This window comes from Rhynchophorus ferrugineus, unplaced genomic scaffold, assembly GCF_030347505.1.
Source record: "Rhynchophorus ferrugineus isolate W39M unplaced genomic scaffold, kcgeb_rfMv2 rfM3, whole genome shotgun sequence".
NCBI lineage: Eukaryota > Metazoa > Arthropoda > Insecta > Coleoptera > Curculionidae > Rhynchophorus > Rhynchophorus ferrugineus.
In genome coordinates this window covers 20,313,434-20,340,834 of record NW_027472582.1, presented here as the reverse complement: position 1 = coordinate 20,340,834, position 27,401 = coordinate 20,313,434, and the positions used below count along the sequence as shown (strand labels likewise).

Below are 27,401 nucleotides of genomic sequence, written 5' to 3'. Positions count from 1 at the left end.
GTCGAAAGTTGTAAAAAATCATCGGATAAAAATGTTTACGAACTAACTCATTATCTTTCACTGAGAAAACATTTTCAAGTCATTGTAAACAACTCAATGTTGTGGTCAGGTGATAAAACCTGCTGAAGAAGGTTATGGTTCTAAATATCAAACTCCCAAATGGAAAAGTCAGGCGGAGCCTAACAACACTTTATATTGTCAAAGCTCCAAATATAGATAGATCAGATATATAGACTAATATATACCAAATATAGATAAATCCCTCTTCTATATTCTAAAAATGGACGAATATTTTTATTGTTGTAACCGAAGAAAATGATGAATATAGTACATATCTTGGTTGAGTTATATGAAATTTTATAGAAAAAGTCTGGGGAGTATTTGAGTGATGGACCATGACAAAAACTAGAATAATGCAATAAAAATGTTAAGTCAACATGCTGTTTTCATCAATTTTCGTTAGGTTCATAATAATGCTTTTATAAGGTGAGAAACAAGAAAATAGACTTAGAACGAGATGAAAATTACAAAAGAAATGAAAAGTAGATTCGAAAATATTTCACAGCAGTATTACAAATATTAAGAATAAGGAATTTTATAAACAATTTTTGAAAAAATATTAACTCAAAATAGAATTAACAAAGAAATGATATATACAGTATATTAAATGATTGCGTGGCGTCTCTGACAACAAGGCACAGTTAGCTCCGATGCCCTTTACCACACCCTCCCCCCTGACCTTAACCAAATGCCAGAGATAATTTCGGCTGATGTCGCAGGACGTCTTGCGGTTTGTAATTTTGAATACGTCGCTCGATATGATGCAAATGTGGAGGGTGTCTGAAGGGATTCCAAGGAAATCCCTACAGTAAATATCTGGAGATTCTCTACACAATGCTCCAGCTGTTTTCATTCAATGTTCAACATTGTACGTCGCCTTTTCTGTATATCTAGCGTTTGATATTGACAATGCACGAGATACATGATCTCGAATATGCAACGTATAAAAACAGTGAGTAGTTATTTCAACATAAATATAATTTAATACAATTATTTCAGAGAAAACTGTTGGTCAGGAAAGTATCCATAGAAAACTTGAAATACAGCTCCTATGTAGATGCACTATTAGGAAACGTAGGATTAAAAAAAATAACCCACGAAGAGATCTAATAGAACATCCAAACCTTGCTTTTAAAATAATATAATTCTAGTAATAGCTTACAAAACATAAATTAAGTTTGTTAAGAAGTGCATTATTCTGAATATTTACTCGGTAAATATAGTAGTCTAGTAGTCTTCATCATTATCTCTGCATATTCAATCTAAACGAGTTGATGTGGGATGTGATAAAGATATGCAATGGACAACCAAGAACTGTTTGAATATGTGGAAAAAAGCATTGTCACTGAAAGGTCACCGTAAGACACAGAAGAAGACAAATGGAATTATGATCAAGTATTACATAGATTGGATATTAATAGTTTAGTTAATGACTTAAATAATAACTCAGAAAGTAACTTTTGGGATGTGGGATTATGATCAAGTGCTGACAATTACCAAGACAGGTTGATGAGAGCGGAAACAACTAAGGGTGAGTATCAAATTAATAAAGGATCATTGTAGAGAATTGTGTTCTGCAGTATGAGAGATCTGTTCACAATGATATGCGTGTGAATGTTTAAAATATACTTTTGAGCACAGGTTATAATGTATGAAGGGAAAATTAATAACTACTAGCAACTAACTTTTTTTCAGATATGGTAAATGCATTAGGGAGAATGTAGTATTTTAATCTAATTTTACAGTAGATCACTTAGTGAGGTTATCTACTACATGTCAGGATAGTAATATTATGTAAATAAAATCGTATAATAATACTTATTACCCACGAGCAGATTGTTGACGTTCTAGGAGATAACAAAGAACAGCTTTAACAGAGATAAAAAAAACCAATTTTATTAAGAAAAATGTTCACATATTGTAACAAATGAAACTAAGGAGAAATACAGTCATATTAAAACGACTTGACAAAGAAACACAGCAATTAGGAAAATAAGAAGTAAACATAAAAAGGTAAATATGCTCTCTAATGAAAGTAAAACATTACTTTGACATATATTTGTTAATTAAGTGGATTAGTCCTCCGGGGTTACCAATTCATAAAAAACACGCCTAGAACTCTACGTAGTATCGTCATGTGTAGCCGTAAGAAGAAAATTTCAAGGTAAATATAATAAAACAGTATTTTATTATGCCACAGTCAAAATAAACCAAACGTTAATTTGTTGCGGAAACATTGCGATGCGCTGACGTCATATACTTTCATTACGTGCATTGTCTGTTTTAATGCATACAATATATTTCAGAAGTTTTGTTTGAGTAAAGATTCAAATTAGCTTGTTGTCAATTAGCAACAATATAGGAGATATCATTGGTTAAAGGCTAGTATAAACAGTGCATCTAACGAGATAGACTATTATCCTTTAAGCCAATGCAATCCAATAAACCGAATAGGTGTCAGAATGTCACCATAACGAACAAAGCGAATTAAAAAACCTAGCGCCTTAATAGTAACCCCGACAAATTTAAAAGTCTAATGCTCCACAAACGAGATATACCCCGAACACACCCTTCTGGTGTTGGATAAAATTGTTGCCGAAAATTAAACGGGGGATGATGATGACCTGGCGGTGGCGAGTTAAAAGCCCGACCGCGAAATTACAGGGCATTTTTTGCGGTGCCCTTTAATAGAGACAATGAGATGGCTTAATGCTCTTTAAACAGATCGATGCCGAGGGGATCGACGATCTCCTGTATAAAAGTACTTAAATACTTACTTCTTCTCCCGTTTGCCCGCTCCAGTATCACGAAAACCTTTGGCAAATGGATTATTGTCGATTTTTAGCTGAGTAATCTGAAAAAATAGAAATAATACATGTTAGAGATTATTTAATTAGCATGTGATGAAATACGAAGGTTGTCTTTTATATGTCGAGTTTGTGTTCTTTTTAGTTAATCGTAGTTTCAAGGGAATTGTTTTCATTTATTGTATTCAGCCCTAAAAATATTATTATTCTGAAAATAATTGATCACATTTTGTATCCTAAAATCATAAAAGTGACTATTTTATTGACAAATGGGGACCTTTTTCTCTGACAGTGTGATAGAAGTTACTTAATAATCTTTAATTATGATCAATTATTTTGAGGGAAAAGAAAGCAGAAAAGTATTTCGCAAATAAAAACTGGCAAATATTGTGGATAAAGTCAGATATTATAGGACCATTCGCTTACACCTAGACCTTCGGATTCCAACTGTCATAGAGTAAATTAAGAGATTCGCAACAAGATATGAGAAAACACTCTATTCCTATGTTAACACCGAAGTGGTTCTTCTCTTCAATAGCACTAAACCAGGATGCGGACTCAAGAGAACCAAATAGTGTGATCTTAATTACACAAGGTAAGTTAGGACCAATGGGTCTTACTAGATAAAATACTAGTTTTAAGCCACAAGTTAGTTGGCAATGACTAGCAATAATATATCAATAATAATAGGTTTTCTCAAGACCTTCAAAATAGGCGTTTCATGTGGCCTTCAGTGATGATATCTTCATTAGACTCAAATCTCTTAGTATCCTGCCCTTTCCTCAGATTTGGAAACAGGAAATAGCCCCAGAGAGCGAAATCTCGGGAATATATTGTATGATGTAGCAATTAGTGACCTGCTAGCTATACAATGTGAACCTATGCATTGTATTGATTGAAGAACACTTTTCTCGTTGCCAAATGCGGTTGTTTTTGCTGCAAATCAAAACCAAATCTATCCAAAAGCTCCGAATAATATTTGCCGGTGATTGTTTTAGGCTTTTCGAGATAATCAAAATGAGTGACACCGAGTGAATAAAAAAAAAAACAGTTGCCATGATTTGTTGGCCGATAGTCACAACTTGGCCTTCTTTAGTGCACTTCCACCTGGAGAAATCCACTGTTCTCATTGTCCCTTAACCTTGTGTTTGTATCCCTTGTATTTTGTGTGTATGTCTAAGCGACGCAAACACTCGTTTGTGTTGCAGCAGAACACCGGCAAGCACTCCTTTTGTTCCGTTTAAAATGTAATGCACCCGCTCAATAGAGATACCTAAAGCGTTAGACATCTCACATATGGTCTATTCAAAGTTTTTTTGTACATACGTCATCAAGATGTTTAATGTATTGCCTGTCGCAATTTGTAAATTCGTTTCAGAATCAGACAATATTTTCTTTCTTATTTTATTCTAGTTAAAAAGAGGCACTGATTAGTTCGAACATGTAAACGAATGAGCCTGTCAAAGGCGTATGCAAAATTCTTGAAAGTAATAGTGATAGGAGGTTATAAAATATAAACTATTGTTGATTTATAATTAGGTCTAGTTTTTAGATGTACTATAATGTTAAAATAAATTATATTTGTTGACACTTTTGTTTAATTATTTAATTTATATTAAAATTTTATATCAAAGTTGTATGTCAAAACCAAACTGAATTAAAACTCAGAGTTGATGCGGCAAAATTGCAACGTTTTGATGTCACAAATTTAAAGGACGTATGTACAAAATAACTTTAACAGACTATATTTTCATTCTACGATCATCAAATAGCATTTAATGGATTTTGGCCACATGAAAATCACTTTCCCATTATTGGTAAAATTCGAAGAGTTGTCTGCTGACAAAAGCTGTTAAAGGAAAACGATATAACGCAGCTTGCTGAATGTTAACAAATGGCAGTCGAGGGTTGTACTGAGGCATTTCAAATTGCTGCGCGGGATATTAATTCAAAGTCATTGGCTTGTTAAACGGCCCTCGAATATTTGTAAGAGGTTATGAACGAAAGTATGAAAAGGCGCTTTTAGCTTAGTAAGTTTTTCAATCTTGCTGCAATTAAAAGACTATAATTTTTACATTAACTTGTTTTGAGTGAGAATAACATCCTCTAGCGTCGACGTCAGTAAGAATTAAACACTAATTAAATAACACATAATAATTGAAGAAAACATCATGTACTTTTTAATTCGCGGAACTATCAATCGAAATTCAAAAGCAATTTGTTCAATTGCTCATTGTTTAGTCTTGTTCTTCGAAAGAAAGATCTGTAACATCACCGCAATGACTCAAATCGATTTATACGTTTGTTTTCGCTTTCCGCCAACAAAGAAAAATTCCATTCGCGTTATCCGAGACGTGTTAATGATAATAAAGCGCTATGTGCTCGTCGTAAATTAAAAAATCGACTTTCTACATCGCGGCGAACCGCAGCTTCGTTCGCTAATAGATATATTTCGCAAATGTGTTCATTTTTTCCCCGTTCTTTCTTCCGCCGTTCTTCGGTTTCTTTTCATTTCGATTTATTAAGTGGCGAGATAGGATTTAGAGCCGAAGGAGAAGCTATTTGCTGGTAATTTATGTACAGTTATTGTTCGCGGCGGATGATGTTCGGTCACGATTTTTTGTCTCATGATTCGATTAAAAACCAATGTCGGGTCGAGTTGGTTTATAATTTATTTTATACAGATTGCTTGGTGATATTTTGGGTGGTCTCGTAATTTATCACAATTTGTACGGCGTAATCATATCTTAGATATTTCTGCATCTCCTGTTTTTCTGTGATTATTGTATATTTATTGCCATATAATCAAATAAGAATTGTTTTTAGTCTTTGAATATTTATACAGACCACTATGTAAAGGTTACGAGGTTTGATTATTTAAAGTCAACATTCTATTTTAGTGTAGACCAATAGCTGCAATATTTTAGCATTACCATAAGTTTCCACATAGTAGTGTCTTGAGACCATTCCTGTATCTGCTCTATACTGCTGATATCCCAACAACAAAAGAAACAGTACTTGTAACATTTGCCGACAACACAGTTATCATTGGCAAAAGATCTATTTCTGTCTAAGGCTGTAGAAAAAGTACAAGTAGCGCACAACGAAATCTACATATGGACTGGAGAATGGAAAAAAGCTAACTTAATGTCTCTAAGTCTATTCATATTAATTTTACGTCTCGTCAAAATAACAAAAACCTAATTGCATGACAGATACCAGATTCCTCAAGCAGAATCAACTAAATACCTCGGAATACATCTCAATGGTAGGCTAAATTGGAAACATCATATTAGACAAAAAGCAGAGCAGATTAGACTCAAAGTCAAGCAACTGTACTGGTTAGTCGGAAGATAAGATACTCTCAAGTTGATCTAAAATCAAATAAGTTGGTTTATCAGACAATCATAAAGCCAATTTGGATCTATGATGTGCAAATATGGTATTGCACTAAAACATAAAATCAACCAATAATCCAACGCACCCAAAACAAAGTACTACAACCAATGCTTATCGCTACGTAACCAACAAAGAGTTACACGATAACCTCGAAATCAAATGGATATACGAAGTGGTCCAAGATTTCGCCTTAAAATATGAAATAAGTTTGCTAAATCAGAGCAACATGGAAGCAGTACTGGACAACACTCAGGAAATCAGCCTTGCTTGTGTATTAATGCAAGTAGAAAAAACAGCAGCAATAAATTAATTTATAAATTAAGATTGCACTGAGCAATTCTAAAGCCATTCTAAAGCTACCATTTAAAGCTATTTAGCATTGTTACAAAATTTATAGTATGATAGTATTCTTAATGAGCGTGAATAACGTGAAGTTGGCGAGATTCGATGGTTTAATTTTATGTGACTCAATATATACTGATTTATCAAATAATTCGTCATATTTGGATCAATTTTACTTATTGTACTTGCATCTTGGATTGTTCAAGTTGCTTTTTCGCTTTTTTATCAATTATCAACTATCACAGTATCATTAGCAAATGTAGCTATGGTTTCCTTTTGTACTATTGAATATGTAGAGAATTGGTAATATTTGAGTAGCTCAAATCTCCAAAAATTTTGATATCTTCTTCATACAAATGCTTTGAATTTTTATGCCTAAGCGATATCATTATTTAGAATAGTATTCTATGTCACAAATAAATGATTATTTTGCTGTATTTCTAACGGTGATACATGACGATCTGCATGATTTCCAACGGTTGAAGATTAATTACTATATCAAAGAATGTCTTGATACGCTTCTCATTTATACGATTGTGTATTTCTATTCATCAATATCAACATAATCCCATTTACGTTGATTTCACATCCATTATTCACACCTTATATTGCATATATTATATGTCCATGTTAAAACTAAAATCAAAAATTATAAAATAACAACGGATGTTACACCAGAGGGATAATATCCACTATAAACTTCTCTCCCTCAATCTTACCGAAGGTTATGTATTGGTATTGTATGAATTGGTAGCACTGTTGTCATGTGAGTCCATCTAACGGTTCCATCGTAAAGTTTGACATTTTGACGAAATACGTACTCAGAACATTTTGTCGCACGGACGCTAGTTTGTTTTATAGTTAGTTGAAAGTTTCGTCTCGGCAAAAAATGGAATTGAATCTTGAATATTTTCGTGGGATGATTTTTTATGATTTTCGACGTGGATCACAGCAAAAGTGCATCAATCAACTTAATTTGACTTTTCGATACGAAGCTCCCTCAATCGTGGTCGTAGTTCGCTGTCCGACGAGCTTCGTGAAGATCTTCCAAAATCGGCTGTTGTGCCAGAAAAGATCGATGCTGTGTGCGAAATGATTAAGCAAGATCGTCATGTCACCTATTATGAAATTAAATCATCCCTAAGCATTAGTTCCACCAGCATACATGCGATTTTACTGAACATTTTGCTGTGCGAAAGTTATGTTCGCGTTGGATCCCACATAAATTGACAATTGCTTAAAAAAGGCTCATGTCGACTGGTGCAGAGTGCAAATGCTTAAGAAATTCAATCGCGGTGCTTTGAAAAACGTTTATAAAATCGTGACAGGCGACGAATCATGGATATATTCGTATGAGCCCGAGTAAGTAAGCAGCAGTCGACTATATGGGTGTTCTAAGATGAACCAAATCCAACAAAAGTTGTTCGCGCACGAAGCACAGAAAATGGCGGCCTGTTTCTTTGGGATAACTGCTCATATTGCAACAGTGCCTTTAGGGGTTTGTAGAACACTAAATTCTAATTGGTACACAACCATTTGTTTGCCAGAAGTCTTAGGTGAAATAAGGAAAACAAACAAGAAACGCCGGATTGTTCTTCATCATGACAATGCTAGCTCTCAAACAAGAGACTATCTGAGCACTCAAATCATCAAGTTGATGGGTCATCCGCCGTACAGCCCTGATTTAGCACCCAATGACTTCTTTTTGTTCCTATACGTGAAGATTAAACTGCGTGGCCAACGATTTTCATCGCCCGAAGAAGCTATTGAAGCGTTCAAAAATCATGTTTTGAAGATACCTCATTCGGAATGGAATAAATGCTTTGAAAATTGGTTTAAGCGTATGCAAAAGTGGCGAGTATGTTGAAAAACAATAAAAATATATTCGCAGCTTAAGTATTTGTTTTTTTTTATCCCCGAAATATAAATAGTAACCCTCGTATGTATCTTATGAGGTTACATGGGTCCTTATGTATCTAAACACCAGTAGTACTCTAGATTTCCAGATCATTTTCGACGACAAATAAATAGTGATATATAGACGCGTTAATCAAATACATAAGGGATTTTCCAGACGTCAAACTGAATATTGATCAGCGATAATTGAATATGGCTTGGCTAATTCTCTTTATTGATGCCGTTCTCGCATACAGGTGCACATCGCACAAAACGCAATCCATATTTATAAATTCAACGTATAAAACCATTACCGTAGACAATGGGCCATATATTATACGAGCGGACAGCGGTGTAAATGAAAAATGAAAAAGTATTATTAAGCACTCTATAAGGTCATAACAAAATCGACAGTGCGCAGATTACAATTCTCGAAGATATAGAAATGTGAATGTAGAATATATATATATATATATATATATATATATATATATGTATATATTAAATAATTTAAAATGCACGACATCGAAATAAAATTATGATTAAAAAAAGAATTTAAATATTTTAATATAATTTGTATGTTCTATGTATCGTTAAGATTGAGTACATAACATTCGCGATTATCATTAGTTCTATTAAATTATTAGGTGCTTGTGTGTATTTTGATCAGCAATATTTATTGGTGAAAATGCGAAATGTTAATATGAACAACTGTTACCTAACTATTAAACTTTTGATGTTTTTATACTTAAAATAACAGTTTTCCATTTGGAATTATTGAGTTATTTTCAAAACTTTCGTTGTTTTGTTTCTGCTGTCTAATGACATCAAGAACTTTTAGAAACGGTCGGTTAGAAACGGTTTTTTAGTCGATTTTTGTATTAACGATCTGATAGTGATGGCCAATGACAAAGAACGGCTTGGAAGACTAAAAAAAGCTAAAGGTTAGGGAGGTCAAAAGAGTTAAAGGAGATTAAATAAAAGAAAAGGAGGGTTTTCTGTGATGTATTGTGACTGGTGATGGAAACTGTCTCTACCACGATAAACCCATGTGCAAAATGCTAAGTGTTAGTTTAAGAAAGACATCCACATCAACACCGAGTGGAATATTCATGGGTATAAAATCTTGCCGTACATATGGTGCCTTATATATCTTGCCGTATATATCAATAAGGTGTGTATTACGAGCTGCTAAAACCAATACTACAGAGGTCCACCGACTTGAAATGAACAAGTGAACAACTTTTAAAGTGAGAAAATAATCACAATATAGCTAATATATTGAGAGGACATATCGAACAACCATATATTTGGTATAGTATGATATAGTTCGAATTTATACACAGCACACCTAAGCTTCAACAGTTACATCAGTCCAATTACTACCTATATTCATGTCTTGATCTCTGTGCTGTCAACATCCATACATAACACAGTTAAGTGGAGTCCGTCTAAATGTATTGCAGTTCAAGCTTTGGGCCTACCTGTTGATCCAAGGGTCCTTGGTGCTTGTCATAAACTATTAGAATTAGAAAATAATCATGGTTTGGAAAACACCTCTAGTCCTTGAATTTCTGGCACAAGAATCGTAGTTCAGAATGCGAGGTCACCAAATGTCGACTGAAGTTGCTCTAAATCGATATATTCCATTAGAAATTGGTCAGAAGCTTGCACTTCAGGGTATACGACCTCCAAAGGCAGATAAAGTAGCTCATTCCAAACAAGTTAAACCACGAGTATTCCGGTAAAAACCATACAATTTAGAATATAATTAAAGGTAAACTGGGCGACGAAGGTCCAAGCGATAATAAAAAATAATTCAACTACAACAATAAACTCTCTGGGTATGACAATGATAATGTAAATTTCTTTGGTTGTTTCTTGAGGAGGAAACTGTGCGACTAATTCGGTGCTGGATGTAAGAAGTCAATAGTCTAGTCAGTTAACTAGATATGACGAGTGATTAGTGATGTATTTACATTATAATGGCTTCGTTTAAATTACAATACACTGAAACTGAATACTAGGTTGAACTGATAGAGTCCTTTTTGCAGTCAAGTTAAAATAAAATAGTTAATAGATTAAATGTTTTTGTTTTGAACCCTACACGGTGTCTGGATTATATATGTTGCAGTATTCCCTCGTATTGGTTAATAAAGATTCAACATTGTTGCATAGCAAATGAAAGAATGTTAAGCAGTTTGATAGTGGAAATTTACGAACTCCTTTTAATCCTTCCTTGATAATCACAACAAATAAATAATAAATTATACTATATAATGTTAATTAAAACGGACAATTTAGCATGTCAACTTAATGATCATGATCTCATAACGCATGAGACATAATGATATATTTTATCGCCCACTTATTACACTCGCTAATGTGACGTACTGTTGACCGCCACTGCTTTGCAACAGCGACGATCCTGATGACGCCACTTCCGAGAACGAAACTTTTTATATCTCCTAATTATCACGCAACACGAACGCTGAGATTCTGTTAATCTGTTCCTCAGCAGCGCGAGGCGGTGTCTTTTTTTGGTCGTTTTGTCTCATGGGGCCGCATTTTCGACTTTCTTCCTAGAACTAATTAGAAAAGTGTTTTGTTTCAAACGTGGACGGAGGACGCGACTCCTCAATGGGCCACCATTTGTTGCTCGCCCCTTTTTTATGTTCTAATCTCTAAATATAATTAACATATTATTTAGATTTTTTGTTTTTGATGTTCCTGATCCTCATCGTTAACATTTCACGATGTGTAGTCAGTTGTTTTCTTTATATTCAGCGTATTTGTGATTTGTTTTTATTTATTTTGAGTACAAAAACTGTTTAAATGTGAATAAATATGAGATGAATCATATTGCTCGAGCAACCTGTTCAGATTTTTTATTCTCTATTTCATTGTCTCATAGTTTGCAAATCTGTTAGGTCAACATAGACAGAGAATTTAGATTGTGTTACTGTTCTTTGCAATATTTACGGTTTCATAACATGCACGTTGATAATTTAGTATTATTTGATATAGTATAGTTGATATTTTTCAACAAAAGTTGAAATCCCGAGTAGTATTGTGGATACTCCCAGATACTATAGGAACAATTACTTACACCGAGACCTTCGGATTCTAATTGTCCTAGACGAAATTAACAGATTCACAACAAGATATAAGGAAAGGGTCTACTCCGATTTTAACACCAAAGTGCTGCAACTCTCAAATCTTTCGTCTAATGTTCTTGGAGAGAACACTGAACTAGGGCGTAGACTCAAGACAACAAAACTGTATGATCTTGTGTAGTTATGTAGTGAAGACCGCTAAAAGGTAAAATTGTGATTTGTTTTTATTTCATTTAGAGTACAAAAACTGTTTAAATATGAATAAATATGAGATGAATCATATTGCTCGAGCAACCAGTTCAGATTTTTTATTCTCTATTTCATTGTCCCATAGTTTGCATATCTGTTAGGTCAACATAAACAGATAATTTAGATTGTGTTACTGTTCTTTGCAATATTTACGGTTTCATAACATGCACGTTGATAATTTAGTATTATTTGATATAGTATAGTTGATATTTTTCAACAAAAGTTGAAATCCCGAGTAGTATTGTGGATACTCCCAGATACTATAGGAACAATTACTTACACCGAGACCTTCGGATTCTAATTGTCCTAGAGGAAATGAACAGATTCACAACAAGATATGAGGAAAGGGTCTACTCCGATTTTAACACCAAAGTGCTGTAACTCTCAAATCTTTCTTCTAATGTTCTCGGAGAGAACACTGAACTAGGGCGTAGACTCAAGACAACAAAACTGTATGATCTTGTGTACTTATGTAGTGAAGACCGCTAAAAGGTAAAATTGTGATTTGTTTTTTTTTTTCATTTAGAGTACTAAAACTGTTTAAATATGAATAAATATGGGATGAATCATATTGCTCGAGCAACCAGTTCAGATTTTTTTTCTCTATTTCATTGTCCCATAGTTTGCAAATCTGTTAGGTCAACATAGACGGAGAATTTAGATTGTGTTACTGTTCCTTGCAATATTTACGGTTTCATAACATGCACGTTGATAATTTAGTATTATTTGATATAGTATAGCTGATAGTTTTTAAGTCCCGAGTAGTATTGTGGATGCACCCAGATACTATAGGAACAATTACTTACACCGAGACCTTCGGATTCTAATTGTCCTAGACGAAATTAACAGATTCACAACAAGATATGAGGAAAGGGTCTACTCCGATTTTAACACCAAAGTGCTGCAACTCTCAAATCTTTCGTCTAATGTTCTTGGAGAGAACACTGAACTAGGGCGTAGACTCAAGACAACAAAACTGTATGATCTTGTGTAGTTATGTAGTGAAGACCGCTAAAATGTAAAATTGTGATTTGTTTTTATTTCATTTAGAGTACAAAAACTGTTTAAATATGAATAAATATGAGATGAATCATATTGCTCGAGCAACCAGTTCCGATTTTTTATTCTCTATTTCATTGTCCCATAGTTTGCAAATCTATTAGGTCAACATAGACAGATAATTTAGATTGTGTTACTGTTCTTTGCAATATTTACGGTTTCATAACATGCACGTTGATAATTTAGTATTATTTGATATAGTATAGTTGATATTTTTCAACAAAAGTTGAAATCCCGAGTAGTATTGTGGATACTCCCAGATACTATAGGAACAATTACTTACACCGAGACCTTCGGATTCTAATTGTCCTAGAGGAAATGAACAGATTCACAACAAGATATGAGGAAAGGGTCTACTCCGATTTTAACACCAAAGTGCTGTAACTCTCAAATCTTTCTTCTAATGTTCTCGGAGAGAACACTGAACTAGGGCGTAGACTCAAGACAACAAAACTGTATGATCTTGTGTAGTTATGTAGTGAAGACCGCTAAAAGGTAAAATTGTGATTTGTTTTTTTTTTCATTTAGAGTACAAAAACTGTTTAAATATGAATAAATATGGGATGAATCATATTGCTCGAGCAACCAGTTCAGATTTTTTTCCCTATTTCATTGTCCCATAGTTTGCAAATCTGTTAGGTCAACATAGACAGATAATTTAGATTGTGTTACTGTTCTTTGCAATATTTACAGTTTCAGAACATGCACGGTGATAATTTAGCATTATTTGATATAGTATAGCTGATATTTTTTAAATCCCGAGTAGTATTGTGGATGCACCCAGATAGTATAGGAACAATTACTTACACCGAGACCTTTGGATTCTAATTGTCCTAGAGAAAATGAACAGATTCACAACAAGATATGAGGAAAGGGTCTACTCCGATTTTAACACCAAAGTGCTGCAACTCTCAAATCTTTCGTCTAATATTCTCGGAGAAAACACTGAACTAGGGCGCAGACTCAAGACAGCAAAAGTGTATGATCTTGTGTAGTTATGTAGTGAAGACCGCTAAAAGATAAAATTACTGAAAAGTGCTACCAATTTTTATTCTATTAGAGACTAAGTAAGGGTCAATGGGTTTTCCTAGATAAGTACCTAGTTTTCTTAGTCAGAAACAAATAGTAATTATATATTGATACATTTAAAAAAAACTACGCATACAGCAGTTGAAACAAGTTGAATTATATCGAAAAGGTTAAACTGTTACCTGCAAATACACTGTCGCCAAAGTATATCAATTTTACATGGTTTGAGGACAATTTTATTTTGCCAAATTCATTATTGCCATTAATTATTATAATGTTTATTGTTTTTTGTAGAAAAACCAGCGAGCTATTCGCGTCCAGATCAATATATGTTAATTCGTTTTCGATACTTGTGATGTACTACTGTGATCAATATATACTAAAATTTTTTAAATACATTTACAATTCATTTAATTTTAAACGATTTTATATATTTTTCCAAATTTATTTGGTTATCATCAAAATTATCTGCCTTGGATACAATATATTTATGAAATTTTTACTTAAAGCAGATATCTCTAGTCTAGTAAAAAAAATTCGTAATAACCAATACTATTATTTTTACATATTACTAATTTTTGATTACAGTGGTGTATTATTTAGATTTCATAATTTGTAATGTATTAGAATTCTTAAAGAAATGTAATAAGTTATGAATAAAAATAGAAACAGGTGGCTAATGGATGATTAATAAATTATTTTATACTAATTTTTCGCACTAATAACATGTATTCCGTTAAGATTTTACCTTAAGATTATTTTTCATATTATTTATAGACAGTCCACTGTATTAATTCCGCATCGTCGGAAACTCATGATATTTTTCAGTTTCAACTAATTACATGATCGTACTGTGATGTAATTGCTTTTCTCGGTCTAATTATTTACTTGTTCAATATGGCTTTGTGTTGCTTTCAGCTCCCGTAAAGGCAATGAAACCGTTATGAAATTATACCCAGCATCTTCTGGTATATCTATGTGTCAGGATAGATTGCGTATTTTTCCGTCACCATGTCAATTTAGTCAATTTTTAGTAAATCGTCACTAATTTAAAAATTAATTGGGAATTGATGATGAACAAAGGTTTTAATGTTGATATTCAGCGGCATTCTTTACACAAAAGGTAAATTGAGTTACAAATAATTAACATCAAGAGTCTTGGGGTCGATAGTTCACCAGCTTTTGTTTAACGAACATATCGTTGATTAGAATGCTATTTTTGATACTATTGATCTTTTAATTACCTAATGTTTTTCTCGGTTAAGATATTGATGTTAACAATAGACGGTAAAAAAACCAGAACGGTTGCGGCGAGCTACCTAAACAAAGCGGAATTAATTATTTATTGCGCTAAAGTCAGTATAGCAATTGTCGGCATTACTTAGGGGACTCATTAATACAAATCAAACGGAATGAACCGATAACCGACGTTAATTTGTTCGCAGGCTTAATTAGTTGTTATTAATGTTAATATTATTTATTGTTATTGTCGTCGATGTTGTTATCACTGGTTTTCAGGCGGTCTTTTGAGATATTGAAGCGCATTGGACATGTCCTTGTTCGAAACATGCTATGCAGTAGTTCGAAATATAATTACTATATTATTAGATTAATTATTCCAAGTATAAATATAGTAGAGTTTTATTAATCTAGTACTTAATACTAGATGTTTCTAATTCTTGAATTACTTAGATTTTACTGGATGATTTCTTATTGTGTTTACAAATTCAATATAAGAATATGTCTATATATTTCTTCTATACATTTCTAACTAATATAAATTTGTCTTAAAATAATTCTTAATTGAGGTTTCTTTTTGCAACTTACAATCCTTGTCAAAATGTTTATTCCGAAAGTTGCGAAGAATTAAAATATCCTGAACTGGTATATAGTGTAGCGACCTTGATTTTGATTTGAAAGGCTTTGGGCAGCTTCGGCCGGATACCGTCGTTATTTGTTTTTTCTGAATTACTGTAACGTATGTGACTACGGATTAGTCACAGGGCAGCTCCAGAAGCTAAGTACCGATTGCAGTCACCCTAGACTCGTCATGTCTTCGCCGAGGTACCAGAATTGACAACGTCTCGTCGTCGAAGAAAATAAGCTAACACGTCGTCGAACAATCGATCCTCCCACAGCGACGATTACGGAAGCCCTGTCCGAAAAATAGCTTGTTTTCAACGTCGTCGATGGACCACATTCAAGTGCCAAAGCGACGATGAAGCAACGCTATCTGTAGGACTGAAAGATATCAACAGCCGTACCAGATCGCAATCATACCAGCCACAACCGTTTTGATTTATCATATGTTTCAAAACCCTTTTCATGCAGCAAATTTTGTTTGGCATATCAGTATTTTGTATTTGATTTTTTTTCATACATTTTTGTATTTTTATTTGTTTAAAATAATTGTATGTAAATTCTGGCAGGGGAGTATTGTAGCGACCTTGAGGCATGCCGAATTTTACATAGTGGAATAACGGTCTACAAAATACCCAGAAATATAATCCCAGATGTTGAACACGGGTGCAAATTTAACAGAACCCAGTTAGAGCAAATAGAGTTCAGGTACTTGGGTAGATACATTTCATAAAAAGTGACATCTATTGCTGAAGTGATAAGCCGAATCGGCCAGACAGCAGGAGATTTTGCTTCTCTAAGATAATGAATGTGAAATATTACAATCAAGACAAAAATTCACTTCTTTTGAACGTTCGGAGACTTGGACACTAAACAGTCTAACATCTGCCTAAGACAAATTCTTTCAAGAGCGTATTACAAATCAAGTAATTTATTCTTAAGATGCAACGATCAGTACTCAGTTGAGGAATAAATCCATAGGCAGTACACAATAGGGTTAGAAGCATTCATTGTTGACCATTGGTTTATATCTATACTTTAAGAAATAATGCAAACAATCAACATATTTTTGTACACACACATTTTGACAGTTGCCAACACTTGATTTTAAATTTTCACAAACTTTTCTTCTGACAGAAAATCTTTGTGGAACGAACTACTAGAAGTACAAAAGAATAATATGTTACATTACTAGGATTCTTTTGTATATATTTTGTTTTACCTTTAGACTAATATAGCACTGTATATTGTAATAAGAAATACTAATAATTAAAACACACATAGCGTTTGTAATACAATGTGACAATGTACAAGTCCCGCTACCATTTTGATTGCTTATAAGTTTGCACAATGAAAAGATAAGTAAGTTTGATTTTCATAAAAAAATTATTTGGTCTTTATATTTTTTCTTCGTTATGATTGAAAAAATATATCGGCAATAAATAGTGATCGAGATTCGCTATACAACTTTCGGCTCCTCTTAAAGCATTTTTCATGACATACTGCAACATATCAGGCTGAATTTCTTCAATTTCGTGACGAATTTTGTTTTGAAGAAGTTGAATGGTTTGGGGCTTATTCACATATAGTTTTGATTTTAAAAAACCCCATAAGAAAAAGTCTGGTGCTGTTAAATCCAGAGATCTGGCTGGCCATGATAAATCGCCACTTCGCGAAATTAATCCTCGTGGAAAAAGTTAATTCAATAATTGAACTGCTGAACGAGCTGTGTTGTGGTTCCATCTTGCTGAAACCACATGTCGTCTAGTCCTTGTTCTTCTATTTCAGACAAACGAAAATTTCGAATTATGTTTTAGAACCGTTCAACAGTAACTGCAACATCTAGGTAATTTTCATAAAAATAGGGACCAATGATGTTTCCAGCATGAATACCACACTATACAGTTATTTTTAGTGGATGCAAGTGTGTTTCATGAATTAATTGAGGATTCTCTGTTCCCATTTCCCAGCCACATATTCAGCGTGAACGAGGCCTGTCGTACCGTACTGTCGAAAATTGGCATGTAAACGATAAATTGTGGTTTTGTGAGGCACTGGACGATCATGATTTTCAATAAATATTGTCACTATTTCTGTTCGTTCTTGTGGCGTATTCATAATAAAATTTAGACATCTACACAACACAATGGTTAAAGCGAAACTGACCTAAACATCATATAACTAAGATGGTGCACTGCCAAAATGGTAACGGGACTTTTACCCCACCTGTTATAAAGTCGTTTAATTTAAAAATTGAGTTGATTCGGAAATATCGTTTGTACCTTGGAATCAACAAGTCGCCACTGTTAGTTTGAACTACAAAATAGTTTTAAAACAAATTAAAAGTTTGTATTTAGCTATTAATTTCATAAAATATATTGAGTGGTTCATTTTGCAGGGTAACCAAACATAACGGTTTTTTTCGAATACATTTGTGAATAAAATTTCCAAATAATATATAAGTCATTTATTGTTATGATTATGAACGAAACGTGATATAAATAGATTGCACAGAAGTAAGCGAGAGATTTTCTTCATCAACCATATCATATTCTTTTATCGAGATAATAACCCAATAATTTAGCGAATCTGTCATTGATTTTGCCTTTCTAAACGATATCAGAACTTATATTACACCACGCCGAAGCGGGAGCACAACCAATTCGAAATGTCGCTTTTTCCAAGTATGGAAATTCAACGGCACGTACAATATTTCATGATTTTATTCATGTTAGGTGAGGCGGCTATGATCAGAAATCACCTACGTAGCAGCTATAAATCGGCTGATAATCGAAAAACACGCCAGAATAGTTTGTTGCAGTTTGTTAGCATGAATTTTTAAAGGTGATTTAAGGTTTTTACGGTGTTTTTATTCTGCATCTTTAAAATATCTTCTTCGATGGCGATTTCGCGTTACCGCGTATAAGTAGTAGTTTATTTCAAGCTTCTATCATTGTTAAAAGAACGTGAAACCTTTGCGGGTAAGCCGAGATGTTTATGTAATCTGCGGTGTTACAATTCGTAATACATTTAATGTTATAAACATGTATTTAAAAGGTTTCCAGCTGTGGCGATCGGTCACATAAAGCGTCACAAGTTTAATACTAACATATTGACACACAGTTTTTAATTTTTGTCGGTTTTCTTGTCATATTTGCCAATTTCTATTAAATTTAAATATTTACTCAATGATACCGTGAAAATTGCTTTTTATTATTAATTACTTTACCCAATAGATACTGAACTATAAAACAACGTTAGCCACAGAAATTATTAATTTCACACTATTTCGGAAGTGTTAAATGTAGTTCTAAAGCGATTAAATGTCATAACATTATTAAAGGTATACACTAGAGTTTTAGATCGGCTTTTTTTCAACTTACGGGTTAAACGTTATGTGATTTATTAATTTTTTTAACTTACCTTCTCGTTTTGGTACGCAGTGACTGCTATAAATTCAGTTTCCTTGAAGACGTACGTCCGAAAGGTAGAATAAGGTAGCTTGAGGATATCGTTTGCCCTCACTAGATGGAACCTTGGTTGGTATTTGTGCATTGAGTTTAATATCGTCTGTAACAAAAATACATTATTATTAAAAATATATTGTTACTAATTTTGATATCAAAGTTTGACTTATCAAATTAGTTTAGTTTAAATATCAGACCTATAACTTAACTTTAAATGACTTATAACAAATACATTTATACTCAACTTCATGCGAAGTTTCTCTGACAAACTTCATTTTTCGGTATGTGTCGTTTGGACGAAATGTTTCCGTGCTTTTAAAATGTCAGAATTTGTACCGAGTAAATCGCAATTACGGGAACTTTTGAAGGAAAAGCTGCTGAAGGTCGTCAAATGCTGTGTAAGCTTACATGTTCCATATATTTCAATATGTGAATACTGATTTAGATGCTTTAAAAATGGTAATTTTGACAACAAAGAAAAGAAAGTCTCCAAACTACTTTTAAAAAAATTTTAAATAATGATTTGAAGGAATTATTCGATGAAACTATCACTATCGAGTACAAATGATGCGTTTGACTAGACTAGAATAGTTCATAAACATGATAACGTTCGACCACATGTTGCAAAATTGGTGAAAACATACTTGGGAAACATTAAAATGTGAAGTCGTAACCGCTACCCCACCTGCCATATTCTCCGCACTTTGCTGCTCCTGATCACTACTTGTTCCGACATATGAGTCGTCTGAACAGATACATAGTTTTTTAGAGATGGAATCCGTAAATTTCCAGAAAGATGGAAAAAAACAACGGCTATCGACGGACAATACTTTGAATAAAATACATTGTACCGATATTCCACAATAAAGCCTCAAATTTAAGAAAAGATGTTTAAAAATAATTAGTCTCAATAATATAAGTTTTAAAAAGTCCAAAATTACTTAAAACATCAAGAGACGCTTCTAGTAGCGTTCCAAATGGTATATTTTCAGTAAGTATCGGGACATACTAGATAGAACTATTTTGTCCAAGTTTTTTCTTTTGAATTTTTAAAAAAATCGGAGCAAATCACATAGTTTTTACATTAAACTAAGTAAAATTAAAAAAAAAGATCTTTCCAGCAAAAAATGGGTGTTCCTTTAAACGTACAGTAGGCACTTAAGCATGTATTTATTTTTATAAAAAAATGTAATGCCACCTTTTGATTTTTCTTGTGTGCCTACTGACCGATTTTGTCAAACCTCAAATCTACATTTTGAAGAGAGGAAGGTCTTTTACGGCCGTTTGCAGATGAATTCGTTTCAAGAAGGGACATTAACTTCTCTTTTGCGGAAAGTTATGATCGGTTTAACCATTTTCGATATTTTTCATTTCAAAATTTTGCAAAGAGTGCAAGTACTAAACAGCTGTTTTTATAGCTAGCATCAAGTAACACCATCTAGTAGTCAGTACTTCTCTATATGGAATAGAGTGGAATGTAGAAATATGTACGATGTTTGTTGAAACGAACAGTAGGCATAACTGTGTTAAAATGCTCAATACCGAACACCGTTCCATGTCATTTCAGCTCCTGTATTTGGATTCAGAAACTGTGAACCTTGCTAGATATTCCCAGTAGAGGTTGTTGCTCCTGAAATTATTGACGTGTGTTGACGAGACTAAAGTCTTTTTACAGTATACGGTTTCGAAAATTGAACGCCCTTGTAGTAAAATATATCAAGATATTTGTCATTGATTTGTATAGCGAATGATTATAGCGTATTGAAAATCTTTTTCGTTAAGCCTCATAGAAACTTGCGGTACTTACTGAATCGATGGCTTATCCGGAAACCCGGTGAACCAAATCCAAAAGCGAAGCATCATCGGCCATAAAGTGTCGATTACCTCCCATCGATGGCGATATATCTGTTTCAAAACACAGAAACAAAAACTCAAACACCATTGTTCGGAACGACAATGGCACTTGGAGGGCGCATCTCCGAAAAGCTCCGCGAAAACGCGTACCGGGAAACGGGGAAAGTGGCGTAGGAAACGAGAGGAGGACGCCGCGAGATCGGCGGACTAATTAGAAAAAAAACGACGTTCCGCACGGACAGCCCGGGGAAATTAAGTAAAATCCCTGACTAATGAATTTCGAAAAAAAAAACCGTCGTAAATACCGCCATGAAACGATTTTATTGGCTCATGCAGGCTGCATCATTAAAGAGGCATAAAACCGCATTTCTGTCATCGGCGCGAGTGATAAAAATCTCGACGCTGATTCGAAACAATTTCTATCCGTCTCAGACCGCGAATAAACTATTCGAATAAAATTTTTATTCCCCTCCTTTCTGGGAATAATCTCGTTTTGAGCACTGCCTTGGGAAATAGAGATGGTGGAGCTATCGGCTATAGGCTGTTCCATCTTGCAAATTCAGTCAGCAATTAAAAAACATTTATATTCTGACAGAACTAATACTAAACTAAAGACCTAAGTTCTAACATAAAATGCAGTAGAGTCTTACCAATACAAAACCTCAACCCATACAAAGCAAGAAGATTCAAAACACATGGTATAATATTTGTCTTTTACTTGAAGAAACAAAAGGATGCTGGAAAAAGTATTCAACCAGGAGAGGAAAATATTCTAGAAACATTAGAGTTACCAACTACCAGTAATATGCAGTAGAGTCTGACTAATATGAAACTTCAACCCACACAAAACAAGAATACATTTAACAGTGAAGGAATAATGATAGCTAATTTAATTTTGAAGTATAGAGAGAAACAGTGAAGCTACAGTTTATAACATATTTCATCATGTATAACCATTCTATAGGAAGAATCAGTAATCTATTATGTAAATTAAAATAAGATGAAGAAAATGTTTCTTATTATTTCATTTTTTAGTATATATCGGATTGTTCGATGCCTGGTTTGTTGAAATAAAATTGTATGGAATATTTCTGTAAATGGATTAACTATAAACAAAAATTACAAACTATATAGGTTACATATTACAGATTGTTTAATACCTTTTTTTTGACCCATAAATTACTTTTAATATAAGAATATACAACAGAAATGTGAACAAAACATTTTTTTGATGCGTTCAAAATGTGTTAATTAGCACCTAGTAAATCGCATTTGCGGGAAGTTAATTGTTAACTTCAATATGATGAAAAGGGTAGGTGAAGGTCATTGAATGCTGTATAAAGTTTATGGCAACTTTGTTTCATTGATTTCAATATGTGCACACTGGTTTTAGTGTTGTAAAAGTGGATATGTTGACATCGAAGAGCATTCTGAACAGCCAAAAAAAGTTGAAGACGAGGATCTGAAGGCATTATTCGATGAAACCATCAGTGGGGATCGCTCTCGACTACAATTGATACACATATTCTCCAGACCTTGCTCACTCAGATTACTATTTCGTGAGTCGTGACCTGTCTGAGCAGCGCCTCACTTCTTGCGAAGACCAAAGTATAGGTCGATTCGTGGATAGCCTTAAAAGATACATCGTCCTTTCGGGACTGGATCGCAAAATTGTCTAAAAGATTGTTTAAAGTAGCGGCTATCGATGAACAATATTTTGAACCTACTGTACATCCTACCGATTTTTCACCATAAAGCTTCAAATTCAAAAAAATTCATTTAAATCTGACTTATAGGCCAATAATTTCATTTTAAAAATCCTACATTAGTGCTGTTTTATTAACTATTCGCATACACATTAACTGAATAATGCACAAGAAATTGTTTTTGTTTTTTTTACTATACTTTTTAAGTTATTGTAATCATTAAATCATTAATCATTATATCATGTATGTTATGACATGACTTCGTCTGTATCACATCATAAAAATAAATATGAGCTATGAAAATAACACAATAGAATCAAACAGCCTTAATTATCATAATTAATTTGAACACATTGGATTTTATAAATGTGATTTAATTTTTGGTAGATAAAATTTAAATATATAAAACAGCTCAAGAGCTAATATATTAACTATAGCCTATTTCATCTTATACATTCAGTCAGCATAAACATTATTTCAGATCTAATATTTAAAAAAGTTTATAGTTAAATTTAATCTTTGTTTTCTGATTTTTGACGAAAAACTGAAGTCGCCGAAAAACCTAATGTCTCATTTTTAACGTAACGACCTCCCTGAAAGACTTATTCAATTAAAACAAAGCTGTTGCCTAACAAGCCGAGCAGCTGTATCATTAAAAACGCATTAGAAAAAACGGCAGCCACGTATTATCATATTATTTCTGCATTAGCTTCATTGCTTTGCTCAAAAGCATTTTTAAGTTCTCAGTGCTTAAATAAATTATGTTTTAAACCGTTTATGGTGGCGACAAACAGAGATGTCATCCTGCAAAATAATCAGTGATTATTTCATTTTATGTTATCAATATTTAGTCAATACATATACATAACTTTTACTTTATTTAATATTTAAATTTTTTTTTAATATAAGCAGTTATTTTTGAATTTTCAGTTTTAGTACCTGCAACTAGCAAACATTAGTTTTCAAAAATATGTTATTTAACACATGGGCTAAAAAGTCTACGCTTAAAACATAGATGGAGCTAGATTATTCATCGCTTTTTCAGTTAGTAATCATACGTTTGTAATTATTATGCTAAGAGTGACACTAGTTTTGTTGTTTTCAAAAAAAATGGATCAAAAGCAATTTCGTGTTTTAATCTTACACTACTTCTTGACGAGGAAAAAATACAGTTCAAATGAAGTAATTGCTGGAAAAGTGTTACGAGGACTCCGCTTCATTAGAAATAACAATAAAACGTTGGTTTACTGACTTCAAACGTGGTCATAGAGACACCCATGACGCAGAATGCAGTGGACGTCTAAATTAGGTGGTAACACCAAAAGAGACCAAAAAAATCCACAAAATCGTTTTGAATTATCGAAAAATAAGTTGCGTGAGTTAGCTAATATCGTAAAGATATCAAAAGAGCGTGTCGGTTTTATATTACATGACCATTTGAGTATGACAAAGTTCTGTTCAAGGTGGGTGTCCCGTTTGCTCACTATCGACCAAAAACAAGAACGTGTTGATGATTGATGAATGATGATTGAACGTGATGGCATTTTTGCGTCGAGATGTGATATTGGATGAAACATGGATCTATCATTTCACTCTGGAATCAGACGTGAGTAGACAGCATTGGTGACAGGCCTATTTTGAGGCAAAAGATAAATCAAATAGATATAGATAAGATACAAAAGTAGGACAAGGACAAAAAAAACTTTGTTACACCCAGGACTTTTCAGCGCATGTGTTATCTTATTCTAATTATTCTATATACTTGTAATGATCTGTAATTGTGGATATGTAGACAAAATTGATAATATATAAGCTTCCTATAAGTCCTAAAGAATGCAGTAGATACCAGTTACTACAATAATGAATACATACAGCAAAGAGTTCAATATAAATATAATCAAACACAACCCTAACCTACAAACTATTATAACTGTATACTTAATTGTAGTTTTAAATCCTTCAATAGTATATGCAATAGATGTACTATAATGTTAAAATAAACAGTATTTTTGTTTAATTATTTTATTTAAATTAGAATTTTGTTATATGTCAAAGCTAAACTAAAGCTCAGAGTTGATCCGGCAACATTGCGACGTTTTGACGTCACAAATTTAGATGATGTATGTTTAAAACTTGTATGGGTGGACTACATATATACAGTCGTGCTAAAATAATTTATTTAAAAATTATTGATACCTTTAGTTTCATTCATCTTGTCTACAAATTAAGAATTAGAGTGATATTTTTTTTTATATCAATGATAAATAGCTCAATTAGGCGAGTTACTAAATGACCCTAGATCCAATGCTAATGTTTAAGTTGAATATTGTCTGACTCTGTATTGTGCAACGCACTATAGCTGGCGGTATTATCAGCGGTCCTTCAAAGACTTCTGCCGCTGGAATTACTTAACTCTTCAACACTTTTTAAGTACTGTATTATCACCACGACCCGACTCTACGCAATTGCGGCTAAAAGCAGTCCCAGCGGTCCAATTAATTTCTGGTCCGGTTCGCGCTAAGCCCGGCCGTCCGCTGTTCCGTTTGGTCGATCGGACGGTTATCTGCACGGTAGCGCAGAAGAAGACTTTACATCCTATTAACCTGAAGTTGGACGCTTTTAGTTTGAAAGGGCAACGACAGAGGGCCACCCGCAATCTTTTGATGATGTTTCGGCCGAAATTGTTGGAATTCTAGCGGCCGAGACCGATGCTGACCACCGATAGGGGACAGTTTTCTCTCGTCTTTTTCTCTTCGACATTGGAAAAAAAAGGAAATAGCGAGGTGCCATCCGAGAACATATTTTACCGGAATAATGACGGGCGGTATTCGGGTGGCTTTTTCGTCCGATAGCCATCGGTTAGAACGTGTTTACCGATCGAAAAACTAAAAGGGAAAAAATTAACGCCACCAACGCGGATTGTCGGAATTGCCAGCAATAAAATACACCTTGTTATGACACCAGCGGAACCTTCTCACGTTGCTTTAAAACGATCTGATTGCGTTATGACAGATTAAATTTTTTTGACCTTTAGTAATTTTCTAATATTTGGTGCTTTCATTATTGTTATCAGCGATATCTATTGGTGTAAATGTAAAATTATTGAGTTATTCAGTGTTTAGAATTGCATTTTCGATACATTAATTTTGTTATTTAATTATCAGAAATTTTATATCAAAATCAATTGTTGATTTGGGTTTCATATAGCTGAAAAGTAATGAGTTTGATTGCAATTCAAAGAGCTTTCATACAACTTAGCGCTTGACGAATCAACTATTTCCAGACAATGGGAAATATCCAAAAGAACGGAAAATCTTTCGAAAGAATTTTTGGAACTGTGAGGATATCCAGAAGTCAAGGAGGGCTAAATCTGCCAAATAATTTTGATGTCCAAATAATTCATATTTAAATTAATTGGTAATATTTAATTTAAAAGGTCAAAATAATAATTCTAGTCAATATTATATTACCACTATGGGAATAACCAACAAACAATATTCTCAAAATACCGATGCTAAACAGTTGTTAGGCGATTTATGAATAAGAAGAATAAGGAGAATCCCTCGTTAGCTTATTGTTTTGATTCATAATCACAGCGATATACTTAAATACCACTAGTAATGATGAAACGACCCTTAAAATCCTTTAATGATTGTTAAAGTCGTTCCCAAATACAGTTTTGTTTCACTGTTAAGAAATGAGACATCCATCATCAAATGACGTGGATTTATAAATTCTACTGTTGAGGAATTGTTGGCGCATCGGAAAAATTTAGTACACATAGATCGTATTTTTCCTTCTCATTTTATTCCAGTTAAAAATAGATGCTATCTGATGCATTCGAACATGTAACCGAATCAGCCTCTATACTCACTCGGTTGTCAAATGTCTGAAAAATTCTTCAGAGGAAAATGTTAATCTGGAAAACTCAGGAACATGCAGCTCTTCGATGGAAAACTATTTCAAATTGTCATGTCAAATGTGTTTTTTTTAGAATCAGGTCTAAAAAATACAGTATAAATAAGATGGCAGAAAAACATGGTCATACCTTCGGCGCTATCATTATGTATTTAATCCTATCGAATTGATATGGGGGTGGCAAAGTATTGTTATAATGGAAATGCTGGTCGAGAGGGATGTACAATAAAGAACACAGAACACAGAACAATAAATTGAATAATTGATTAAATAGCGAACAAGTGTTGTATAGATACATGTATGTAGAATAGAACAGTAATTCAGATAGTGAAAGTGACAGTGACTGAACGAAAGTTTCCTGATGTGATGTGTAATCTTCTTATATATTAGTGTACACAGATATGTGTGTATTTGTTCAGAATATTCGTGAGCAGTTGCTTGATAAAATGGATACTAACTCTTTTACAGATGATATATTAAACGGAAGATATAGCGGAAATTATATCAAAATGATTTGATTAGAAAACATCAACGCAACGAAGGAAACTGGACGTAAACAACTAAACCAACGTAAAAAACGCGTCCAGCATTATACTTCATAGGCGATGTGAAAAAGAGTTCAATGGAAATATATTAAAA

The 27,401-nt window shown here is 33.4% G+C and overlaps 1 protein-coding gene across 5 annotated transcripts in view; it reads right to left on the bottom strand.

Moving 5' to 3' along the window:
• Positions 1-27,401, bottom strand: part of LOC143194066 (optomotor-blind protein) — a 176,561-nt gene that overhangs the window by 9,704 nt on the left and 139,456 nt on the right. For all 5 annotated transcript variants that reach the window (XM_076400633.1, XM_076400629.1, XM_076400630.1 and 2 more), the window contains 2 exons: positions 19,241-19,387; positions 2,838-2,914 (listed from right to left, as the gene is read on the bottom strand). In XM_076400633.1, the coding sequence (XP_076256748.1) occupies positions 2,838-2,914; positions 19,241-19,387 (224 nt within the window). The remainder of the gene's footprint in view (positions 1-2,837; positions 2,915-19,240; positions 19,388-27,401) is intronic.